The sequence below is a fragment of the Zonotrichia albicollis genome, chromosome 11 (assembly GCF_047830755.1).
Source record: "Zonotrichia albicollis isolate bZonAlb1 chromosome 11, bZonAlb1.hap1, whole genome shotgun sequence".
NCBI lineage: Eukaryota > Metazoa > Chordata > Aves > Passeriformes > Passerellidae > Zonotrichia > Zonotrichia albicollis.
In genome coordinates this window covers 13,393,690-13,420,045 of record NC_133829.1, presented here as the reverse complement: position 1 = coordinate 13,420,045, position 26,356 = coordinate 13,393,690, and the positions used below count along the sequence as shown (strand labels likewise).

Below are 26,356 nucleotides of genomic sequence, written 5' to 3'. Positions count from 1 at the left end.
GTGCTGAGCACAGCGGCTGTGCTGACACCCCACACTCACAACCAGCACTGCACACAGACAGAGGAGCTGCATCTTTGATGTGCCTGAAGTGCAGAGCTTCCCCACAGAGCCACAAAACCTCCACAGCTCCATCGGTCACGTCACAATGAACTTGGCACTGCACTTCCCTGCACAAAGGGACTCAGATCCAGGCAAACTCTCTTCAGGATAGGCAGAGACAGGAGTGAGCTGGACAAGAGGCTGTGCCTGTGGATCAGCTGCTCCTGGTTTGCTGTCTGTCTGTCTGTCTGTGCAATCCCCTCCCTGCTCTGCAGCAGCACCCACAGCTCAGGCACTGCTGCTCCTCAGGCACGGGGCACCTCTGGCCTGGCTTCACAGGAGCACCCTGTGCCTGTGGTGTGCTCTGCTCCTTGGGGATGTGTCAGGCTTTGTTCTGATAAAGGCAGAAGAGAGTTCTGCCACTGTTTTTCAAGCACCACATTGCCTATGAGGAGAGAGAAATTTAAAAAACTCACTGATTTACCATGTTAAAAAAAGATGGCACATTTATTGCTACATAAATGTTATATACATAGTGTTTTCTGTTACATTGACAGAAATTTTTTGAACTTCTTGCTGCTGGTTGAAAGGTTTATCAGCAATACCTTGAAATTTGACACAGGGTACAAATCTGCAATAAACCAACAATGGAAACTGGAGAACAAGATGAGAAGCAATTCATCTCGGACAATTAGCTCTTACAATACTCCATAGGTACTACACGGTATGCTAGAACCCTACTATGGTCTTACAATGCTATTGTAAATTTCTGATATTAATGAACAGGTTATGGTAAATAACCCTACATTTTTACTACCTAATATAGTAAAATAAAGTAAGAAACTTTTTACTGAAAACTTTTTTTGATTTCAAAAATCTAGAAAGAGTAATATTTAGAATTCAAGAAATTTTCTTACAAGATTATTGTATAAAAGACTAGCTACAGTGAAAAATAAGCCAAATGTTTTTTTCTTTCTATTTTATGAAGGAAAGCTTCTGGGCATACTGCAAAGTCTAATATAGCCAAAAAGACAACAAGCTTAGAAGGAAAAAGGCCAGGCAGTGGCACGTGATCACTTTCACACGTCATAAGCAACAAATTCCGTTTAGCTGATAAACACTGAAATGAAGAACAAGGCCACAGATATAATCAGGTGTTATCTGATGATATATGCAAATTAAAGTAATAGAAATGAGTCCACTAATTCCACAAACTGTTTTGTTAGGAACCATCCAGAACATGAGCTTAAATTCATTAGTTTATTTTATCAATCCATCTTTTGTTCTTTCAAATTAAACGACTTCATAAAAATTATAGTTTTGTTCCTGTTTTGTGTGTGAACCAATTGCCAGTGATGAAAGATGCACTATATAAACAATAGCTCAGACAACCTTGGCTTAGGAAATTTCCTCCCATGGTCATTGCAGTGGAAGACAGTTTCCATGGAAGTTCAAAGGGATTTTAACCATTTCAACACATCTGTGACAAAGGAATACTTATGGACACTATTCTGGTGGAGAAACATTTAAAGGTTTAATGCTAATATGGCTTGGGACGGGGGTATTTGCATTTGATTCACACTATTTTTCTCCACTGACAAGCCATACAACATGACATGATAGTTAACGTGTACAGGAAGGAAAAACTGGTGACCATTGCTCTTAAGATTCCATTACGTAATAAGCCCACCCGGCTGGTGGTTGTATCATCACACTACCTGCCACGGTGAATTCAGGATTTTACTATTCACCAAAGTTACAGCCTGAAAAAAATCTCCTTTGTATTTTAATGCATTTTGTGCTTACATACAGCTAACACTTTACATGTACTATATGTAGTACTTACTGCTCGGAAAACAAAGCAACTCTAACAAAGTAGATTCTCCCCACCCAATTTACACTTCACGTTACAAGCTTTACTATGAAGCCTAGAAGCCTAAAAAGGTTTTGTTTATAATTAGAAAAAAAAAACGTTTGAGGAAAGTCTGAGGGAAAATAAAAATCACTTTTTAAATCCAAGAAACGTTATGGTCACAGTATTGCTCCAGCCTGCAGCCTTCACGAGGCCTCTGCGTGGCTTGTGGCACAGAGCCCAGTATGGAAGGGGAACTGTGACCATAACTGTTCAGATTACCAGAGATCAAAAATAACATAAAAAAAGCTATACCAAGGAATAGTTTCCTATTGCATGGAAAACACTAGTCATATGGCAAAAGGAGAGGAAAGGACAACAAAAGACTTTTCCCTTCCTTTTTTAAGACACTAATAGGTATGCTGGGAATGCTACGGGTCGACGGTTGTCACTGCTTTGTTCTCTGAATGTGAACAGCTTTAGTAAATGCTGGCATTCAGCTGAAATTTTATCAGCTTTTAACATGTTAACTTTTCCCTTTATATGTAGACCTTTACAGTTCCATAACAATAAATAAAATTTGTAGTTACAATGCATTTGTCAATTCAGTTTAGGCACAAGGCAACTTCCACAATGAGTGGAGAGATCACAACAGTCTCTGATTGTGCAGAAGCGACACACTGCTTGCAACAGAATGATATGTTCAGAGTATCTCATGGGCTGAAATTCTGTCTGAAGATCTTGTATCTTCACTCCTGATGCAGGTGTTGACCAGTAGCTTTGATCATAAGATTGCATTTGGGTTTCTTGCTTCAAGTGTTTTCTCCTGTCAGGTTTGTGTCTTCATATAACGTTAGTTGTCTGTGTCCTTGTGAAGAAAGGTCACCTTCTGTGTATCCTACCAATAATTCTGGAATTCTAGAAAGAAGTTTAGGAGAAGAAAGAGGTTATTAGGAAAAGAATAATTAAAAAGCTTAGTATCAACACTAGAGACCTAATTTGAACTGGATTGGGTGGCATTTTCAGTCATTTAGGTGCAAAAGAAGATCACATTGAGAGCCCCTGAAATCCCCTGTTCCAGAGATATCCTTCTTGAACGTGATATATTGAAGGGATTAAAGAACCTTCTGCTGGGCCTCTCTGCATAAGGGAGAAAGAATAATCTGCACATCTCAGACCTTCAGTTTGTGTCTGACTTTGCTCTCCAAATCAAGCAGTGCCAAGTTCACTCCCTCCTGAAGGTCAATTGCCACGTTCCTGTACAGCCCTTTCTGTCAATGCTGCACTTCAGTCAACCCACAAAGTTACTGCTATTAAAAAAGCAAAGACACCAAACTTTTGAAAGTGGTTCCTTATATTTATATTGAAAGAACAGATTAGGTTGGCTGTAAATTAAAAATTATCTGACAATTCCAAAGTAGCCAATTACTCTTGTATGAAATAGAACAAATTAGAGAAATTCAAAGCATTAAGAATTAGAATATATACAACAACAAGAAACCTCCCAAACCATAAAATTCAGTAAAGTTCTGGATTAAAACAAGGACACTGAACCCAGTTTTGTTTTTTTTTTTTTTTTGAAGTGGCAACAGGTCTACTGGAATACTCTTTTTTTTCCCTTTTAAAATCAAGGTTTCCCAACTATTTAGAAAACCAACCAACAAGAAGAATAAACCCCAAAGACTGATATTCCTGTGGGGCCTCCCCATGAGTGTGTTTCAATGAGATCTTACATACTGGGCTACCCTGCAAAGCTGCAAACACTACTTTCAAATTTTAACTATCTTTACCAATACAGATTGTGATTTGAGACAGTTGCCAGTCTCTGTTGGGCAAATGAGAGGAGTCAGAATGACTGGCCTTAAGCCAGAGAGCCAATCTCTCTGGGATGAGGAGTCCCTGAGACTGTATCAGCACTGGGAAACAATATGTGGATTTTTAAATCAACTAATGTGATATTCAGACCATTTAAAAATGTATAATTCATCTCTAATAAGCTTGGCTTATCTAGCAAGCTGTTCACTGTTCCTCTGATGTCATGCCAAGAAGGCCACCTGAGCCAAGAGATGTAGCCATTGGCAACAAGGCAAGAAAATAGAGAGTGACGACAATTTCTTGGGGTTTTATTATAAACCCAAACAAATCTGCAGCCTTCTGCTGAGATGTGAAAGCACAGACGAGCTGGGTGCTGCTGGCAGCTCAGGAAGTGAACCCCCATGTCCAGGCGTCCCCACGTACCTGGCTGGTGTTCACATATGACCCATAGGGTTGGTAGTTTCACTCAGGCCAGGGTGGCTTCCTGGGTGTGCTGTTGGTGGCTCTGCCGATACGGCAGAAACTTTTTCTTCTTCCCTTCTCTTAAGGCAGGCTGCTTTAGGGTTTAGGTTTCGTTCTGTAACAGAAGGATCAGAGTTCTTAATCTCCCATCCACTGACACCACGGGCAGCATCGATACAAGAACCCTGGAGCAAAAATAGCTCTGCAGCTTCCCCCTTCAGCTGCTGACACCCCCTGCTCACCCACAGGTGTCCAAGGCTGCAGACAATCACTACTCAAAGTCCGGCCAGACAGCTCCTAAACTGCTATTTGAAAAACCCAAAGAGCCAAAAAGCCAAGCCCAAACCTTTTCAGCAGCCTACATACGCCTTCAGAAACTTTTAAAAAGCATCTCCTTTATCAGCATAAGACACTTAAGTGCTAAATTAAAATTGTCTGCAGTTTGCAATATAATAAAATGGAATGCATCCATTTTGTTGGTAGGCTGAATTCTTACCAACCTTGCTGACATCACACCAGTTTCAGTAATGTTGCTGCCTCTTCCTTCCCCGTATGAGCCAGCTGTCAGGGCAGGGGAGGCAGCACCCCCTGAATGGACACTTCTCACCAGCCTCAGTCACCTTGTGCCCATCTTGGTTCAATCAAAGGACTGTGATGACAGTCACATAAGGCAGGAGCATTATTTTTTTTCCAAACCCTATTTCCTCTCACATTAAAGCCAATGCTTTATAATAACCAGCTGTGGGCCAACTATCAAGGTATTTTCATCAGTGTGTTTCCACTTCCCCACTTAGCTTCAATAGATGTAGATTTGGATCTCATTTCCAAATAATGACAGTTTCTAAAAGTCAACTGTTTCTGTTCTTCAAAATGGCTTTTCATGAATCAAATACAGAAGATGTCAATCACAGGGGTCCAAAAGACACACAAAAAACATGTAATATATTCCACTGTGGAATTTAATCAACATTTTAAGGTATTTTCTAGCTGTCAGTACATTCTGTTTTGCAGTTGGAGATGGCAGATACAATTATAACTGCAAGAAGTCTGCCAAAACTGAACAGACAGCACAAGCCCTTTTCTTGCACTGCACAGGCACCCCTCTAGTAACTGCAGTTTAGTGACCCCTGTGCATTTTAGCTCATCTGACAGAGACTATTTTGGATGGACTTGATAGTTCTGCTGTCACCAAAGTCATTATCAGCAGCCTCCTACTGCATTTCCTTAAGGATGAGCTCTCCTAAAGAGTCTACCGGAAAAAAACCCCAAACTGCTAACTTTCCTTAATCACAGTTTTCTTTGTCTAAATGTGGCTTGCCTTGAAGTTTTAAAGATTTAATTACGTGGAAACTTTGAAAGGAAGTTAATTTACAGTGATTTAGGAAATGGAGATAAAAACCCCTGGCCTCCACTGAAAGCTTAAATCTGAAATGGTTCATTTTGAATAGCACCAATCACAAAATGAGAAGCTTCTTTACCAGCAGAGAGAGGAAATTGTTTATGCAATTACACAAAGCACTGTGCAAGCTCCTGTGGGTGTCACACAAAGCTCTGGTCAGTCACCCACAGGAACAGGTGCAGAGGGGGACGGGAAGACAAACGGGAGCCAGGGCCTCTCTCCGGGAGCTCGGGAACGGAGGAAGGGAAGTTCTCATTTACACTGCCCGCACAGTGGGGCCAGCTGGGCTGTAGCACTGACACCAGGCTGCAAGTCCTCTGACCGAGGCAGAATGATTTTATTAACATGGAGCTTCCTGTGAACTCCAGGATGTGTGAGAGCAGGGAGATGCTTTTTTAAACACCAAAACCCATTCCTGATTAATGTGACTTCATAATGCTCAACCTTATCTTCTAGACCAGGGCAACCCTTTTCAGACCAAAACAGTGCCTGAGTTCTAACTCTCAGAGATGCTAAACTGGGTTTTACAACGGCCCCAGCTGCTGTCTCATCTGCAGTTGCTCCATGCCTTGAAAGAGCTCTGGCTGGAGACAGTGTGTTCCTTTACTGACAACTGGATCAGTAAAAGTGCCTGAAAACACAGCATCTCATCCTTACTGCATGAAGTACCTAAGTTTGTGTTTAGTTATTTAGCCTCTTTCAATAAACTTCTAAGTTTTGCTTGGATCTTCTGTGCAAAATGCAAGTAACAAATGACAAGAAGGAAGTATAAATGAGGCATGCAAAAATAAAACATGTTATCCGTCGGTGACATCAGTTATACAAAGATGTAGTGCACTGAACAATACAACCACTGACATTCCACATCTCAGACTTTTCACTTGACGCACTTCCATCAGAGAGACACCAAGGAAGATGGCTGCTAACGAGTCCCAAACAGCAAAACACGAGCAGACTCATTGGGAAGTGCCTCCTCCACAGAACGAGACTATTTCTGTTGGAAGGGACTCCCAGCCACCATCCAGTCCAACTTGGGACTGACCAAAAGTTAGAGCAAGGTGCCCCAGAACTTCAACATGTCTTTGGCAAAAATAATCATGGAGATTTAAAGTCACTGTGGCTTCACCAACTCACGAGAACAGAAGAGTTGAAGAACCAAACGTAATCCCTAGAACCACGTCTCCTTACGAAAAGGAATGACAAAAAGTAGCTTTCCTTCTGCACCTACAGCAAATCTATTGTTTCTGCCTTGGAAAAATTTGAAGGAACCAGAGAAAGAAGATTCATGCAAACCCAGCTCTGATTCAATTAGAGTACAAGCTTCCTCCCTCCCCAGTACATGTTTAATGCAAAATCTTATGAAAACACAAATAAACACACTGCATTTTAATATTTCAATTATGCAGCGTTCAACCTAAAACAGATCTCTTATTGTTGCTACTACAAAACAAGTGCTTGTTCCAATTTAAAGCAAGATGCATCACTATTTGAATAAAAGAATTCACCTTGAAAACTTAAGTGAAGACTACTTGAACAGGAAAATGAAAGGTCAGATTATAAACCTTATACTCACTCTGTTCCCTCTTTGCTTTTTCTAAAGAACTTCAGCATCACTACAGAACAGCAAACCCCCTTTCAGCAGCTCATGCATTCGGCTGAGCAGGTTTCAGGAGCCCCACGCTGCCGCCACAGGGCTGGCCCAGCCCACAGGCACTGACCTCTGACTTGCTGCTCCAGGCTGAGGATCACGGCCACGGCCTGGTGCAGGATCAGCAGCTTGGTCTGCGGCTTCTCGCTCTTCAGGTGCAGCTGGCACATGCGGCCCAGCTCCTTGAAGGCCTCGTTGATGTCGCGCACGCGCAGGCGCTCCCGGGCGTTGTTGGCCATCCTCCGCTCCTTCTCCCGCTCGATCTTCTGCTCGGGGTTCAAATCCTCATCCTCGTTAGTACTGCTGCAACAAAGGGAACGTAACGGGCTATTGAAATAACACCGGTGCTTCATCCTGGTGCTGACTCCAAATAGATAATGAATAAAATCATTCCCAATGAAGTTTTTGCTATTTACCAATGCATCAGCTTATATAAAAACACACTCAAGGAATTTTCATTTCATGCGCTGATTTAGGAGTTTTACTTTAGTTAGAGACCACACTGGCAAATTCTAGAACTATTTTTTCTTCTACTACTCTGTAGAGCTAAACAGTTATATTTACAATTCCTGAACTGCCTCAAATGATATCAAGTTGCAAACCTTTTTTAATACTGGTTCATCCAATTAAGTCTAAAACTGTGCAAAACCTCTGTTCTACTAAAACTAACACACTAAATGCCATTGAACACGTCTTAATACAGATTATGCTGCCTGTGGTAGCGAAATTCTGATTGTTTACTGTTACCTCAAATTTCAATGCTTGTATCAGGCCTGTCAGGCAGATCCTGAAGCATTTCCCCAGTATCAGCTCCAGTTTTGTGTCTGTGGCTTGGGAGGGGACAAAGTGTTTCAAGAGGATATTTAGCCACAGTGCTTCACCTCAGGCTCCAGGTCAGGAGCTGGAGCTCTGCACCGCCACAGACTCACACCTTGAAGGGCAGCCCTGGCCCAGGTACAAAGTATCAGCAATTTCTGATATTGTCCCATCCTCTGTGCTGGGCAGAGCCCTCAATCTTTTGCTGCTTACATGTACAGGCAGACATCAGGCATGGCACTAGCGTAAGGGAATGCACACTTGAGAGATGATTTTCCCAGCACATCCTCTACCTTGTATTTAAATATATACAGATACTATACACTTTTTCTCCCTTTCAGCTGCCCATTGGTGCATGCAGTGCAGTAACACAAAAGCCTTGCAATAAATTTATCAAATGTAAGGACAACGTGCTACTGAGCATTATCAAAGCACAGATTCTCCACGTTATGTCAGCAACACACCTTGTTCTGCCTCTGGAGGAGACCTTGATATCCTTCTGGGAGGACTCATCATCTGATTTCATGTCATCTGATGAGGGAGGTTCATGGATGTTTTCATCCTTCTCCTTATGTTCAGACTTGATTTCTGTTGGACCTATAGCCACAGACTGGCTCTGTAAGCCCCCCGACAGTGCTGCAAGCAGAGAGCAGAGACAGAGTCAAGCACTGAAACTGTGCCCAGGACCTCAGCAGAGAATGGCACTGAGGGGCCAGGGCCAAGACAACAGGAAGAACTAACAGAAACAAGAAATCCTGCTAACACTGCTGCACTTGGACATGTGTCATGGGTTATAAAGCAATCACAGCTCACAGAGCAGCTTGATTGGTAACAGCTCAGTCTAAGGAAAACACTGTTGGAGACAAAAGGACATTGAGTGAAGTAAGGAAATCTGCACCTGATGTCTGGGCTGCAAACTGAAGGGCAAAGCTGCACTGACATCGAGGCTTGGGTTTAGGCTGAATGTGCAACACCCCCTAAATGGTGCTAGCATGCCAATAAAAGGAGCTGACTTCTGTTTTCTGCAGTTTACTTCTTCAGCTAAAAATGGAAGGAACTGTAAACACGGGTGTGGAGTGACCTCCTTCCCTTGGCTGTGCTGAACTCTGCTCTCAGCCCACTCCACAGCTCTCCTGGCAAACTGGGAAATGGCTGCAGCTCTGCAAGTGCATCACGGCCCCTTAGGCTGCAGGAACGTGGCTGTAATGCAGCCTTCTCCTGAAATTATATTGGGATAGTTGAGGGATGCCCTCAAAATTGTTGCAGGAGTCCCTAACAGTGGTGGTATATCACACCTGTTATTAATTTTCATTTTTCAACATTATCTATGCCCCTATTTCTTGCACTGATGACATTTTACCAAGATCTACAGCCTCACTGGCTCTGAACCACTGCAGACTGTCCAGCATTTAAGCCTGGAAAGTTACCTCTGTAGCTGTCTTGTGTTTTATGATTTAGTTCTGTGCTCTGAGCAGAAACTGTACTGGGAAGAACTGAATGGTTGCTGTTGAGGCTGACACCTTCTTCCCGGTGAGTCCCAACCTAAAGCAAGGCAAAGCAAAGATTTCACATTAAACATGTGATTCAAAGAAATAGTCCAAAAACAGAAGTTTAAAACACTGGAAGTATTTGAAACACTGGAATTATTTGCTGGATTAGAGACCCAAGTTTAGATTCTTGCTGAATAAAGGAAAGATTTAGTTGGTAGATGTTGTTATACTGAAACACTTGATTAGACTTACTGGACTGGGCTGTGTCTCAAGCAGTGACCAATCCTGTTTGGAATAAAACAATCCAGGTATCTAACTACTCTTACCACCTATTTTTTCATCTATTCCTTCATAATATATCATGATTTAATTTCTGAGCAGCAAGCATTGAGATGAAGAGTCTTGAAAAAATCCTAATTTTGCATAAACTTGAATTAATGATACTTATGTGAGACAGCTTTGAGTGTGCATACCTAACCTGAAGAGGCAACTTGTTAAAAAACTGCTGCTCAATACAGAATACTGTCATCAACTTCTATTAAAAAATATTTGGCAGAGAAAAAAGGGGTAAGGATACACTGCCTGTATTTAAATAATTTCCATTTAAAGCTTTTGATTTCTAAAGGCACAAAAGTTCTTAAACATTTATAATATAACCAACATAATACAATTAAACAGTTAAAAATGAACAAAGACGAGGGATTCTACTATTATTTATATAGTTACAAAAACTGGCTACAGATGAAGCTTTTTATTGGAACAGTAGCAAACATGTCAACTAGAAGATTAAGCCTTTAATTAAATAGGTTTATTGCCTGGAGTTACACATGAGAACCACTGTTTTTCAATAAATCCTTCAATCCTAGTAAACTGCTGAGCTTTGAATCCCTCTTGAGTAATTAATGCAGCTTTTACCTTTCATGTCTTAGTATGGGTTTTACCCAGAGAGAGATAAATACCCTTATGCAAGTTTATCCTTTGTTTAATATACACTTGTTCCTGTAAGCTAATGCACAGGAACAAAAAAAGAAAGGGGGAACCCTCCCTCCCCAACAACCCACAACTAATATCAGGTCATTCCGGGCTGCTATTTGTATCCATTGTTCTGCAGAAAATCTCCTCTTGTATACTGGGCAATATCTGTTGCTATTTCAAGTATATTTTATCTTGCTCTGCGTGTAATAGGCTTTGTTTGGGAGAAGTTCTACTCTGGGTACAGTCGGCCCTGCGAGCTCCTGCAGGAGTCATGAACTCGCTGGAGGAAGGAGCTGACCTGGGTCTGTCAGCCTCAGAGACAGCACTCTACAACTGGAACATGACATGAAGCTCATTCTCACTCTGAATTTTTCTAAACTGAGTATTTTCCTAATTCTGCCTTGCCGGTTGTGTGTTTTATTTTCTTCTTCTGGTCATGCTTAGTCCTAACACTTGAGGGTGCTTTTATGCAAGCTACAGACTATTAATTGTTTCAGGGCCAGGTTTGTTCCAAAATCTACTTCTTAAAAATGGCAAGAAATTTCTTAAAGCTGTGTACAAACACAGCAGCTGTCAGAACCCTGGCAACTTTCAAATCTAGAGCTAATCTAAAGGCAAGAGATTAGCAAATCAGTTCTGATAAAGGCAGAGACTAGATGAGAAATAAAACCTAAATTCAAGACCATGTTCCAAAGCTTTGAAACCAAGATGTACAAATTAAAAGCATACAATTTAGATTAACAGGATTTACACAGAAATCTTAAGAGCTAAAATGTTACCAAACTGACCATAACAGTGATTTTTATCTGTGATCTATGATATACCAGAAAATCCAATCTGGCAAACAAAAAACCCCAAACAACGTGACTTGCTGAAAGTCACCGCATCCCAGGCGGAGGCCAAAAGCTCTGTTTGCTACAGTTACAACTGATCGGTGGCTACTTCAAGCTACCCAACATTCAAGTATCTTAAACGCCGAGCTGGAAAATTTGGTTTGCTTTCCTTTCCCTGGACTCGCACTGCACAGAGAAAGGGCTCTCCCATCTGCATTTCAATGGAGCACAACCTCGGGCTTCCTTTAAGTCTTCTGAAAGGCGTCCGGGGCCATCAGCTCCGCGGCGCTCAGAACAAACGAGCTCTCGACGTGTTTTATCGCTGTTATTTGTAAGCGATTCCCAGTCAGGCGCTTTCCTAGCGCCAAGGGCCGGCTCCGGGGGCAGGAGCTGCCGGCGGTCCCGCGGTGCCCCGGTGCGGGTGCGGGGATCGCGGCGCTGCGGCGGCTCCCGAGCGCTCCCCATTTCCATACAGCTGCCCCGGCCCGGCCGGCAGCGCGGGCTGTGCGGGCACCGGCCGCGGGACCCGGCAGCTCATCCCCACAGCGAACTCCCTCGGAGAGAATTCATTCTCTCCGCCGCTAATCCAGCCTTGTTTCCACCGCCTCCTCCCTAGCAAAGCTCCAAGCTTCCCAGGCACACAAAATGGGAGACAAACGGAAGGCCGGGCTCTGCCACACCGCAGGCAGGCAGAGCACACAGACAGAGTGCGGGAGAACACAGCGGCGAGGAGCGACCGGCGCGGGCACCGAGCTTGGGATGGGCTGTGAGCAGTGACCAGGGCAAACACCGTGCTAGGGATCTGCTCTGAGCCTGAGCAAACAGCACTCGGGATCTGCTGTGAGCAGTGATCAGGGATCTGCTGTGCAGCACCCACTCGGTACCAACACATTCCCATCACTGCCCTTTGCCTGCTTCCTCCACACAATGCCAACCCAACAGAGGCCTGGTATCCAGTGCCATCACAAAAAACTTACCCCTCAGTAACCCCAGGTTGAGTAAAACAATAGTACTGTCACAACACCGTACATTGTTGTAATTTACCAGGTCAACTGTATTCATTTCTATGCATTTTAAGACTTGCACACAGGACAATCTGCAGCCCCACTGACACTTGCAAACTTAAAAAACTCCAAACCTGAGGGCAGAACATATTTCGGTTGATTTAAGTGGTAACATTTGGGATCTGAAACCAGAAAACCAGTTAAGTATTTTAGGCAACTAAATAAAAACTAGACAAATCATGGGCAGTGATGACACACAACTGCATGTAGGAGAACCGAGAGTGACACGTGGGGAAAGGACATCTCTGTCCTGTTAATATTGGTTCTGCATCTCACACTTTAGTCTGATTATTCATTCTGAGCACTTAGCACAGAAAGCTTTTGAGAACTGGAAAACAAAAATACCACTCTTGGTCTGAGTCTTTGAACTTTTCAAGCCCTACTAGCTGGTCAGTTTGGCTATGGTCATTAGAACCATTTTAGCCAAGGTGTGCATAATTAAGGCAAAGGGCTTTGTAATCTAGAATTTTACACTTCAGACAGCACAGAGTTGTTCAGTGGCAGCACAATCTCCACAGGGAAACAGCAGCTCTGGAAGGGCTTGAGCAAGAGCAGAGGTTGGTGTTGGCAAAGCTGCTTAACTGGCCTTTCATGCTTCTGCTGGAGCAGGCACAGGGCACCAAGAGGGAGAGCACCAATTTTCTTAGATTCCTGTTATACCTGAAAAAACCCTCTGACTGAAAGATTGAGTTTCATCCTTAACTGAGTTTCCAGGCCTTTTATTTATTTATTTTTAATCAGTTCAGGCTGTTCTTTTTCCATTGTATTACAATGACAAATAAAAAGCAGCTTGAATAAGAACAAAAAGTATTACTTCTTAACTTTTCAATAATACATGAAATAAAATACAAATCAACTTCAAAGGCCAGTTAGCAAATATTTGATGAGTTTGAGATATTAAAAATCTATTTGAATAAGTCTAATGGCCAGCCCAGCTAAAAAGAAAACAAGACCATTCAGAGCAAGCAGGAAATGAAGTCAACTAGAGTTGTAAAATAAATCTGGCTCAAAAATTAAGCAAATGTTAAAATAAAACCATGCCTGGTTACACTAATTACATAAAAAGGAGTTAAATTACTCATTTCCTAGCTCCTTCTGCCAAGATCATCATCTTCAAGGGAAATTAAATTTATTTTTTTTTCTACTTTTTTTTAAAGAGCAAAAATGTTTTGTGCAAAGATCCCACCCTCCTTCAACAAGGAAGTTTCATTTAGTGCTGAATTCCAACGAACATTTCTTGACCCTATGTCAAACAAAACTTCAAAAATAGGTAATCACCGTTATCAATGTTGACATTTCTCACTATGTTAGCCCAATTCTCATTATTTTCTTAAAATTTACTGGATGTCATCTCAAGTAAAGCAGTATTTAAATGTGAAATGAAGGCTGGATCTTACAGTTCAGGTCGTGTGCCAAATGCTCTGCTCTCCTACTTACTATTTAAAAAGAACACTACAGTAAATAAGAGTTTGAAATGAACGGAACTGGTTATTGAAGAAGAATTACCCCTGGTACCTGGGGGGCATTGCTGCAATGCAGCCATCACCAACAGAGCCCTCAGCCTGCAGCACAGCCAGATGTGCAGCCCCTGCCCTGCACCATTGCAGGGCTCCATCCCCAGCCAGGCTGAGCTCCTGCAATTGCCAGTGATGTCAAAGGACGCCCTTTAGGGACTGGGCAACACCACAACTGGATGCCTCCTGTTGGAGCCAATTATTCTGATGTAACAAAATTAAGGTTAATCCAAGACATTCTTTAGCTGACTCACTTTACAAGCCAAACTGATCTGCAAGCTTGTTCCACCAAGGGAGGATGAAATGTACAGGCAAATTTTTTTTTTGTTTTCTTAATTTAAATTTATTTCTAACAGACAAGCTTCTGTCAGTCAAATAATTAGATGATAAATTAGGTCTGTATTACATTTAAGTTACACAACTACATTAAACTAGAGAAGATCAAGGAACTTCTGCCCGTTTTGGAGAGTCATTTTCCACTGTCTCCTATTTTAATAAAAACTGAGATGATAAAATATTTATCGTAACTGATTTAAAAGAGAAACTGATATTTTTAGGTACATTTTGGTACTATCTGGATTTATTTGACTATGCCTGGCTTAGCAGTATCAGAAGGTTCCTCAAGTCACAGAAAAAAATTGTCACTGCAGTTTCAGTCACTCACTTTACACCACATCAAGAGCAGAGGAGAAAAACGTTTTCTTTTGTAGGACTAAATTTCAGTCTGCCCTAGAACACGGTAGAACTTTAACAACATTCTTTAAATATTAAATCTCTGTAGGTACTATGAAAAAATTCAAAAGCAGTTATGCATCACTTCTTTCATTACTAAAAGTAACTGTGAACTTGTACAGAAAGCTGAAGTTGGATGTGCAATTGGAAAGTACCCCCTCCCCAAAGCCCCCAAACCCACGCAGCTTACAGAAAGCAAGCAGTTCTTTTTGATGTTTACTGCAGTGGTCCTGAAATTAATATAAATGGATGTGTGACGTGCGAATGGGAGAGCCTGGAACTAATTCTGTTTTATAGAATACAAACCCTTCAGCAATTGGGGTACCTAATTATTTTGATGATAGGTGAAATTTTGCCTTGATCACACAGTACCCAGCTGTGAATCTGTTTTATAACAGAAAATTTCACAGCATGTAACTGGTCTTTAAAATTACGCTGTAAACATGCAAACACATGGCACCACTAAAACAAGCATGTTTTTAAAAGCTCTTTTTCCTTTAAGCACTTTTGAGAAGGGTGGAATGAAAAGGAAGAAAAAGGGAAGTGAGCAATGCTACAAATAGATTTGTTTACTGTGTAATGCTTTTAGCATATTTCTGATCTATAAAAAGCTCAACTACATTTTTTCGGAACAGTTCACATTTTTAAAGAAACAAAAAGAGATGGATTGAATTATTTCACCCTTCTTGGGGATTAATCTGAAAGTAGTTTCCTTTTCATTGTTACTTACACTACAGCTGTGCTCAAACTCCTTTTCCTTTAGAAAAAAAGTTGAAATTTTGAGCCTGCGCACACTATGGTTCCACATTCCAACAGCTTCCTCCCAGTCCTCTGCCAGCATCTGCTATTGAAGACTAGTTCCAATTTACAATAAACAGCTTTTCCAGACCAGAACACTTGAAATTCAGTCCTTCTCGACTGCTTTTCCCATTCAATCTCCCTATTCACCATTTCAAGGAGAAAATGGTTCTGCCAATTATTACACATCTGGAAAAAATGCATGTATAAGCTGAAACGCTCTCAGCAGAAAGTTTCAGCTTTCTGCATATGGTCACAGCAGGATTTTATGGGCCACTGACCAGGCCAAAGTCTAAGTTTTCCCATCTTTTTCCTCCCCCTCATTTCTTCCCACCCCCACTCCAACACTCTAATTGGAAACCCATAGCAGGTGCAAGCTGTCTGCCATCTTTCCCTCCACAAGAATCTCAAGTGGTTTCTTCCTGATAAATATCAGTCTTCCAGCCCAGCTCTGCCTCAGCAGCCTCTACAATAGTTTCAATGCATTAGCTGGAGTTGCTTTGCATAAACATACACATATTTCATAACATCATTACCATGGATGCTTGTCTGCTGGCTGTTACAAGGCTGGATGCTCCATAGTTTGAGTTCAGGCTGCCAATTGGCCCATTGTGGGATGGTCCCAACAAGCTGTGGATGTCTCCATGGGCAGCTGAGAGGCTCGTGGAAGGCCCCACGGCGTGGTTCCGCAGCACGTGGATGGCATCGTCCAGCCTGTCCAAGCGATCCTCCATGCGGGACTGCTGCAACAGGACAGCGACAGCCATTACTGAATGAATCCCCTGGCTCTCCCACACAACACAGTCTAGCTCGGAGGTATTAAAGATACAAGATGAAATGTGGTATCAAAATAGTATCAAAAGATTTTGAGAGCACCTACCAGCACTACAAACAAACAGGAAAAAGAAAATATTATCTGGAGATTTTGTTCAAGATAGCATTCATTCCACAAATAGGTGGCAGCTTTGAAAGTGAAGCTTATTATAAGGTTAATGTTACTCAGCTGCTATTATATTGCATGAAAAGAAAAAAAAGGAATTGCTACAAAATAAGCTAATGCAGGACAAGAAAGAATGATCGTAAAATCAGCCTCACCATGCTGGAAACAATTAAGAGAGGCAGTGGTTTTTTGAGAATCTGCATTACAAAAAAAACTGGACGAAACTTCAAGTTACCATTTTTTAAAATGGACCTTCAAACAGATTAGGTATTTCAGAGATAAAAGCGAGTTGTGTTACTGTCGAAGTCTGTCTTAAAATTACTTTCTTTTAATTACTTTCTTTTATTAAAAGGAATACAAAAAAAAAAAAACCCAAAGCAAAACCAATTCTGACATTGCAGCTCTAGAAACTGAAATAGCAGGATGTTGGAGTCAAAAGATGGGTCACACACTACACTAATTTAAGTTTTTAATGGGGAATCCGAAGGAAGCGTTAATTGAAACACAAAAAGGCACCATCTAAAGTGAAATAGTACCTCACAGACATCCTTTAAGAAGGACATTGCATCTTGCAAATGCTCGTGAAGTTGCTGTTCAACTCGATTTTTCTGGCAAAGTCAAGACAGAACAGGAAGCAAAGCACAGGTTAAGATTAATCCAAAAAAGAGGTGAGGAAACAGCTGATGTGCATGTCAGCAATAAATTGTTAGTCAAGTTAATGCAACAGAGATCTGATTATATTAAGATAAGAAAAGGCTAATATTTAACACTGCAGTTATGTTAGGATTCTAAGATGTACATAACCATTATATTTAATTGCAAAAATACTGAAGAAAAGAAATCTGATTTAACTTATAATTTATTCTTGTTAGACAGAAAAAAATAGAAATTATATCTGTGGAAACTAGAAATATTAAGCAAGTAATCAAAACCTTCCCTCAAATTTTCCCTGTTTCCTTCCCAATATTGTATCGGAAATGTAAGAAGGAAGTCAGTAAGTGAAATCCTCTGCTGAATCCTCAAAAGAAGAAAATTTACAATGCTGTAGATTACTGCCTGTGTGTTTTTCTGTAAAATGTTTAATTAATAAATGAACATTCCCAACAACAAATAATAATTACAAATAAAATGTATTAATACTTTAATAGCAGTGTAATGCACACAAGCCCTGGAGACAGCCATTTGAGGGAGAGAGGGGCAAGCACAAGTAAATGCGGAGGCATGAAGTCTTTATCTTTCTCCAGACTGAACTTTAGATAAGAATTAGCTATGGATTTGTGAAAAGGTACCAGAATCTCATAACAGCGCTTTAGCACCAGCTGTCCTCAGCACAGAAGCCTGATGCCCAAGGAACAGATGGTGAAAGACACACCCTGCACGTCTTATATTGTTCAACTGAACAGGCCATTTGTTAGCAAAGAATTCATTTGTAATGCTATCCTACTGTTTCCTTTAATGATATGCAGGATTTATACAAAACCAAGCCTTCAACTCCTAAGTAAAAAGTACTATGTTGCTTTCAGCAATTCTTACCAAGGAGTGTAGAGAGTTTTCATAGCTGGGAGATGAGGGGGCTTGTCCTCCACTCCTCGACCACTGACTGGCACCTGTCAAAATTGTCTAGGTTAGTGCACAGATTCACACAGCAGAAGTGGGAAGCAGAGACTGTATTTCTCAACATAATTAAACCCAACATATTCTGCATAAAGGTAAGCTAACATATGGGTATACAAAGGAGGACAAATTCCTTCATTCTGCCTTACTGAGGGATAATTTTCATATCCTGGCATCTGCAGGGTTAGATCACTGTCAGTGACAAAAGCGGCGACATCGTCCAAGTACTTCAACATTAAAAAGTGGACTAAGTACACACACACACACCATATTTGAAATACCTGCTTCTGCATGTGTCACCAAAAAAGACCTGCTGAATTCTTCTTCAGATTCTGTTCAGTATATGAAAGTATATGTCTTTTATATTGTATATGTATATGTATTTTATATGGTTAATATAAATACGCAACAAAAATATTTGAAGTCATCAAATAGGCACCAAGTTAAGGAGAACTGGAGAACCATTTTTATGACACCTCTCTACTAAATGCAAAAACTTAAAACTGGATCTCAAAGCTTTATCTAGTCTAGTAGTATACCATACCATTTTAAAATTAGAAGAGTAAAAATATATCTAAGTCATTCCCATTTGGTATTTCAGATATACTTAAGGTAAATCACAGCAGAAGAACTCATTGATTGTGCAACAAATTGACAATTAAATTCGTATTACCTATACACTTCATATTCAAAAACATAGCCATTCTAATCTGACATAAATATACCTAATTATCATGTAAATTTTTTAAATAATTAGATGTGAAATGTAATAACTAATAAAGCAGTACTTTTAACACAAAGCCTGAAGTAGTACAACATGCATTTTTCTCACCAACTAATAATGCATCTTTTATAAAGATACTACATGAAATTCTATGGCCATTAGAGACAGCTTCCTTTCAGCCATACAAATGTAATAATACAGCAATTACATTAATAAATTATGGATATACAATCCAACGCAGCTCATTAAAGGAAGAGCCTGTGGGCTTGTTCTTTCAATAACAGCCAGAGCTGTGCGTCTGGAAAACTGGGAAAAGGTTTAATAACATTACAGTTCCTTTGTTCAGAGAGCTGCAAGTAGTTACCTTTTAAAGACAAGGTTTTATTTAACAAAAAGAGTACAGCTTGCATAGCTATTAAAATTATTAAAATACCTAAATATTTCCTTTCTAATTAAAAAATAATAAAAATCTCCTATTTCATGAAAGTCCAGAGCTGCCATAATTGTGCTGGAACTCTCTTTTAGAATACAAAGAATTCAGTGAGTAAGTTTATAATTACCGATTTTCACTTCACACAGCTACTCTGGGTCTGGACCTGTAGTCTCCGTCTGCATTGCTCTCATTCCTGAACTTGGGAATAATGCTTGGAGTCCCACTTATTTCTGCATAACCGTTAATGAAAAAACTGTGGAGCATTTTGGTTTAGCATAATGTTCAAATTTTTCCTTGCCCTTACTCCATTTTTAGAGACAGGACTGTGGTCAGGAGCACTGCTGCTATCAGAGCTCAGAGCACTGCTCCCTGCAGCACAGGGATGAAGCAGGAGGGTGGCCAGGTGAGCAGCAAGCAGACTGAAATCCCGGGCACCTCTTCCGTTTGTTTGGGGGCTTTAACTGAACAAAGTCCTATTTCTGCAGTGTAAGCCCAGAACAAAACTGTGAGTGGGGCATCTCATGAAGGAGGCAAAAAGAAAAGAAGGGAGGGAACAAGCAAGCCAAGTGTGACCTGCAGCTTTCAGTGACACCTCGGCAGCGCCGGGGCTCCTCCCGAGCGGTGGCACTCTGCCTCCATGGCTGCACGCTGCCAGATGGCACCGATTTCCTGCTTGCCTCATTCCACTCCCCCTCCTAGAAGTTTGTGCATGAAATCCACCAATTATGTTAAAAAGCATCCTGGCACCACAAGCCCTGCAATTAACAACTGCAGCTTTTAGGGCAGCACCAACACAGCAGCATTAAAAAACAAATAAGCCAGGCAAGTGTTAGGATTTACAGGGGTCACCGACAGCAATCACTGCAGTATTGTTCCTACCCCCAGTCTCCCCAACACTAATCCTCTGGCTCCCCTTTCAAACACACTCAGAGCTGCAGAGGGCTGGCTTTGCATCCTCAGAACCCACCAAACCTCCTGAATGCCTCTGATCCTGCACAAGGATTCTTAAAATACCGAGGCTCCCACCATTCAGATCCCTATATAAACTTCACATGCGTGTACACAATCATTAAAACTATGCAAGATGCTCAGCTCTGGGCATGTTTATGTAAAATTAGAAATTAAATGAGGGCAAGGCAGGCAAGACACGCACTATTGTCTCATAATACTTGGGGGTTTTCATCAAGTTGTTCTCCAAGCTTTTACTTAACTGAATTAAAAAACGTCATTAATCCTCCTTCAGCAACAGAAGAGCCAAGGAGTCAGCCATGAGCTTATGAACCCCAAGGTCTCATGACGTTGGTCTGTGTCAGTGCTCCTACCCTAACTCACAATTAAAGCATGGGCAAATTATGACTTAAGCAATCTGTAATACTATGAATGCTAACTAAACAAATACCTAATTGCAAAAGGGGAAAATGACAACGAAGGCTAAAATGCTCCAAAATATATTATTTCGGTACACATAAAACATTTGTTTTATCTGCAATAACTTTTTGGGTCAAGACAGAAAATGGCTACCAGGAGTATAAATAGCAATAAATGCAGTAGTAATTACTTCACATTGTGCTTCACCGTGTTCTTAGTGACTCATCTGGGAATAAAGATAAAAGTCCAGATTCATAAATGAAGGTAATTAACTACTGGAGCAATTTACCAAAGGCTTGATAAATTCTGTATCACTGGAATTAAAGGGGATGGGAAGGCATGAATGTGAAGCAGATGCTAAGTTTGAGCCTGAAAAGGACTTCACTGTTATTTGTTTATGTCTACTACTGTCTTAACCATCAGAATCCAGAATAAGGAACGTAAAGTGCAAATTTTGTACATTTCATACAGGTTGCAACAGGCAAAGACAGTAACAGCAAAAACACAAATTTAGTGACCTCAAACTTGTATTCTAAACTCAGAAATTAGCTAGTGCTTTCACGCTTACAAAACGAGGTGCAGTATCTCATTAGGCAACTCTTGAAAAAAACCTCTTTGGGTTCTTTATAATTTTAAATACTTGGAAATGTCAGAACTTCTTTCTTCCAGCCACAAAATATTTTCCATACTTGCTTTGATGTTAAAAAGAAAATAATAATAATTTTCTGGTCTGATCTGCCTTTTCAGTACAACAGAATACACAAAACATTTTTGTCAACTGTAATCACTGAATCAAAAATCCCATTAATCCCATCATTACTCAATTCAACATGGATTATTCAGTAATAGAAAAGAAATGCCCAAAGCAGCTGCTCAGGTAAGCCATGTCAGATATTCATTAATCCATTACATCCACAGAAAACCAGAGCAGTGTCCATTAAATAGGAGTGAAGCATGAATGATGGAGGTTTTGAGTGACACTGCATATAAAGATATGCATATTCACAGCCATATGATTATGACTGCATTTTGCATGCAATACCTTTACTAATTTATTCATCTAGAGTACAAAAGCATTCAGCTAAGCTCATTCTGTACCCTTTTCACCTTAAGGTAATTTTATGGTTTTATAAGAAGCACAACAATTACAAAAAAGTGACCAATGGCCAGAAGCCTGCAGGGATATATTAAACAACAGAGAACATGGGAACAGACTGTTGTATAAATGTTAAATAATTTAACAAATTGCACTATAGGAAAGAAGAGGGTTAAAGTTACATCATCTTACTTGTAATTCTAGTTCTTTGTTAAACAACAAATTTAAGTCAATGGAGCTTTCACAGTCCTCTCTATATGGAGAACAGCTGTTCAACTTTTACTAGACAGCTGAGGCCACAGTGTCTGTGAAAGCTGCACTAGCACTAATAGCTGTAGGCAGCTGCCCACAGTTCATCTCCACACTGGAATGCTTCTGCCCACATTCACACTACAAATGCACAAAGCACAGGTGACAGAGGTGCCTGCAATACACAGCATTTATTTTAAAAAATGCCAGAAATTCTTCTCCCAGAGAATGAAAACATTCATGAAATATATGAATGAAAAGCTATCTTGTGTACAAGTTGGATAGTCTCATAGCCTACTGTATTTTCATTAGAGGGAACACACATCTGCTGTGTTTGTCACTGAAAGCTGCCGCAGAGCTTTAACATATAGCTCAAAAAACCCCAAATCAAATCAAATCAAATCAAATCAAATCAAATCACTCTTCTTTCCCTCAACAGTGCAAATCCGTACAGATATCTTTATAGCCCTCATATGTATGGTCAGTTAATGCTTCCAAACATTATTTTGATTTGCTAATTTTCCAAGCAAGTTGCCAGGACTCAAGAGAGTGCCCCTAACAAAATGTCTATGAATCTGGATTTATAAATTTTCTTTTTTACAATGGAAAAATAAACAAAATGCACGAGCAGTTATGCAAGGAAGTTAATGCTGATTTCCAACAAGACATTTTCAAAACCACAAGCAAGGTATTGACAAATGACCAGTCTGTACCTGTAAGAGGCGATGGTGACCCAACTGGTGTTGATGGATTCGATGGAAAACTACTGCTGGTATGATCAGGAGAATAAATCTGATGACAGACAAAGAGATTACATATCAATATATGTTATAATACACAGGAAAAACACTATAAGAATTCTTTTTCATGTTTTAATTGTCACTCTTGAGTCTGGATTGATAAAAAATGCAATTTGATCCTTCAATCATAGCTCTGCTTTATTACACTCAAGGCTCTAAAAATGTCCAAAGAACTTTCATTTTCAAGCAGCTGTCCAAATAAGCACAGTCTGTATTTGATAGTGACACAAGTATAACTGACCTTCCTGCTCGTTTAAGAGCAGCAGAAATTACAGCCTTTTTGTCTCTGCAGGGGAACGATTCACATAAGAGTTCACAGTACACAGCTAATTATATCAAACAAAACTTCAGGAAAATGCCAATGAATGATGACTTTCCAAATTTTAGAGAGAGATTTTAGCAGTCAACACATGTTATCTGCTAAAAATTAATCCTTCACAAAAACACCAAGAAAGCATTTAGGCTCTCTTATTATTGGTACCTACCAAATAAAAAAAACTTGAAATTTTGTTTCTCTTGCAATGTATTGCAGCACATAAAATGCTTCTCTCTTATTTCAGTATCAATTGGCCTCTTGAGATACTAAACTTATAACGATTCTTTTCTTGCTAATAATAAAATTAAAAACTACTGGTAAAAATAGAAGACATAATGCTTAAAGCTTTAATTAAAAACTAAAATCTCAAGACACTGGGAAAATTCATTTTATGAAGGGAATTTAATAGATTTAGAGGCTGACTATGGACTTCAGAACATATTTTTATAGGTCATCAGTTCAAACCTGTTTTACTTGAGCAGAGACCAGGATTTGTTAGTCATCAGATGGCAGTTAAAAAAATCTTCACTGGCAGTGTGGTTGATGTCTCTTCACACAGACAATATGACATTTCAGCATTTAGCTGACAATAACTTCATTAAGTTCCATATTGTATTTTCTGAACTGACAAAACCAGGACCTGATAGACCACATGCTCCTTCCTGGTACATTGTACTTTTCCATTAGAAAAGACCATCAGTTCCCTAATGGAAATGCTTCCTCCTTTTCATACATGCTAGAAAGGAAATATATTTAGAACAAACTACCTCATACTACCGGAGGAAATTCATGCATTGTACATCAGCACAAAAATAAATCTTGGGTGTCAGTATAAGAACTGCAGAGAGTTTCAGACAGATAAGATACAAAAAATTAAAATAAAGTCAAAGGCTACAAAGTTTTCTTTGAAACTGCTCATTTTCCACGGGCGTACCTGCCAATTTTATTTTGCTGTATTTTATAACAGGGAAAATCTACAGTACAGCAAAGCCTCAACTAAAATACGAGGTCAGGATTCATTCTGCATGCAGTCCCTGGCTGCTGTGCTGTTAAATGACCAATGATGAACAACCCTGACACCTTCTGCCAGGCTTAAACGGTAACATGACTCATTTTACTGCAACAAATGAGACTCCTCCTCCTATCAGTCATGGTCCATTCCAATCAGTGGGGTGCCAATATGCCAGGGTCTAATGAAAAGGCTCTTAGACAAAAGCTGCACAATTGAGAGCCTGCAGAGCCAAACCTCGGAGCTGTTAGTCCAATTTTTTAAACACTACAGTGTACATTTCAGTTAGGCTTTGTTATGTTAATGTTATTGAGTCTAAAGCAACAAAGAAACTTAATTCATGAATTACTTTTAGAAGTCAACTTCCCTACATTTTCTTTTCTTTTGTGGAGGGACCAGTGGCTATTTAACTACCGAGACGGTACAAAGGCCTTTACCCCAGTGCTGAGGTAGGAATCAAAACATAAGTTATCACAAAGAGGTCTGATATAATCAACAAAGTTAAACAGTCCTCCTGTTTGATCTCCTCTAAATTAAAGACCAAGTGTTTTGATTTGGCATTAGGCAATGAAATAAACCAGATGTTTCTCCTGCCATATAACCCTCCATGGGCACAATCTTAAAGGGTTATTGTTTGGCAAATGTTCAGGGAAACACATTAGAAATGGCACGAATACCCAGATTTTCTTTTTTTTCTATCTATACTAGTTCATTATCCAAACTAATGCATAATCCACAGGGCTTTGGGAACTTTGTGTAAATACTTTCATGTACAATTCTCTTTCTTGCCTACCCTGAGATTAAGACCACAATTATCCAGGCTTAAACCTAAAATAAAAGAACCTTTGCAAATGTATTATCTGGCCTTACATGTTTAATCACATACTATTCTGTATGGTCTTTAATACCTAAACTGAAGAACAAATGTCGTATCCTCTGATGTTTCACACATGAAAGGCCTATTGTGAGATGTACATCACCAGAATTTTAGAACTAGAAATTCCTCTCAACAGTTGCAGCAGCAGCATTTAAAGCCAAAACCAGAAAGGAACACAGTGGCATCTTAGGGGAAAAAAAGGCGGCACGACAATCACAGTATTTGAATAAAACTTTGTTCAAACAGAAAAATATTCTTGATTTCCTAGCTGTCAAAATTCATGTGTGTCAGCTTCACCTGCAGGAGAGCCCAGCTCCCTCCTGGGCCCGCGGCAGCCGCGCTCTCGCCGAGGGAGCGCAGGGAGTGTGCTGGGTGCGCGTGCTGCGGGGTGCGGGGGAAGCAGATGGATGAGGCGAGGGATTTGAAGTGTGCAGACTATGGCATGCACTGATAGAGCAGATGGAATGCATCACCATCAGCTATGACAGAAATGATTTATGGAATGACCTGGCTGCTCCTGCCAAGCAACAACACGGGATGACAGAAACAAGTTTCTATGACAACCAGAGCCCACCCACCAGTTAGATTAAACATTTCTGCCCTGACTTCCACTCGCAATATATTTAGTTTTTCCTCAAAACATCAGCCTGGCTTTCTCAGCTAGTGACTTGGACAAAAATACCTGAAAGGATGAGAAAATCATTTAGGAAAGGAGAGCAGTGGAAAATGTCACGAAGTCCCGCAGGTCTAACTGGCCAGCGTGTCAGACTTAACAACGAAATCTTGTTCCGGCTGCAGAACAGCAGACACCCAAATACATCTGCAGAGCAATGAACAGCCTGCAGTATGTGAGCACTGCCATTGCTAGGAGGAAAAGCAATCCCAGCTCTTTTCTGACAGGTCTCAAACAGAGCAAAAGGGAGCGTTAACTGCCCTCTGGACTCCCAAATTGTTATCTACTTGCTGAATCCCTGAAAGCAACAGGGACATTTTTCTCCTCAAAGCCAGTAGGTCAGAGTTCTCCTCCCCAATATGGACATTACAGACATTATCAGATCTGGTAATCTTTTAACATATGACCCTGTGAGGGATGCGAGGGTAACAGGATCTGCATGAACATGCACATTTGCATTCACTGGTATGAGGTGAGGGATGCAGAACCCAACACAGGGACGGTCATTCAGGGCTGCAAAGTTTGCTCTGTACAAGAAATACGAAGTGCTTCCCCAGCCACCATTCCTAATTCTGAAAATTTCTGCTGCTGTGTATCAATTACTCTTTTATAAAAAGCACATCTGATTGTAGTAATGAAAAAATAATTACTGTATGCATGCATATGGAAACAGAACTTACAGTAGATTGAAGATACTTACCATGTTTTACATTATTCCAACAGGAGTTAAAAGTTTAAATTTATGCATATAAACCATTCTAAAGGCTCTTCCATAGATTATAGCTATACAATACAGCATTCAAAACCTCTCCGTTTTCTA

At 40.4% G+C, this 26,356-nt stretch overlaps 1 protein-coding gene across 14 annotated transcripts in view; it reads right to left on the bottom strand.

The window, feature by feature from the left end:
* Nucleotides 1–527: 527 nt before the first annotated feature.
* TCF12 (transcription factor 12) overlaps nucleotides 528–26,356 on the bottom strand; it is a 161,622-nt gene continuing 135,793 nt past the window's right edge. For 7 of the 14 annotated variants that reach the window (XM_074549408.1, XM_074549406.1, XM_005487832.4 and 4 more), the window contains 9 exons: nucleotides 22,575–22,653; nucleotides 17,911–17,984; nucleotides 16,914–16,985; nucleotides 15,974–16,180; nucleotides 9,459–9,573; nucleotides 8,496–8,667; nucleotides 7,286–7,518; nucleotides 4,130–4,283; nucleotides 528–2,809 (listed from right to left, as the gene is read on the bottom strand). In XM_074549408.1, coding sequence (XP_074405509.1) covers nucleotides 4,141–4,283; nucleotides 7,286–7,518; nucleotides 8,496–8,667; nucleotides 9,459–9,573; nucleotides 15,974–16,180; nucleotides 16,914–16,985; nucleotides 17,911–17,984; nucleotides 22,575–22,653 — 1,095 coding nt within the window. In that variant the 3' untranslated portion in view covers nucleotides 528–2,809; nucleotides 4,130–4,140. The remainder of the gene's footprint in view (nucleotides 2,810–4,129; nucleotides 4,284–7,285; nucleotides 7,519–8,495; nucleotides 8,668–9,458; nucleotides 9,574–15,973; nucleotides 16,181–16,913; nucleotides 16,986–17,910; nucleotides 17,985–22,574; nucleotides 22,654–26,356) is intronic. The other 7 variants (XM_074549411.1, XM_005487839.4, XM_074549413.1 and 4 more) reach the window with 5 other exon arrangements.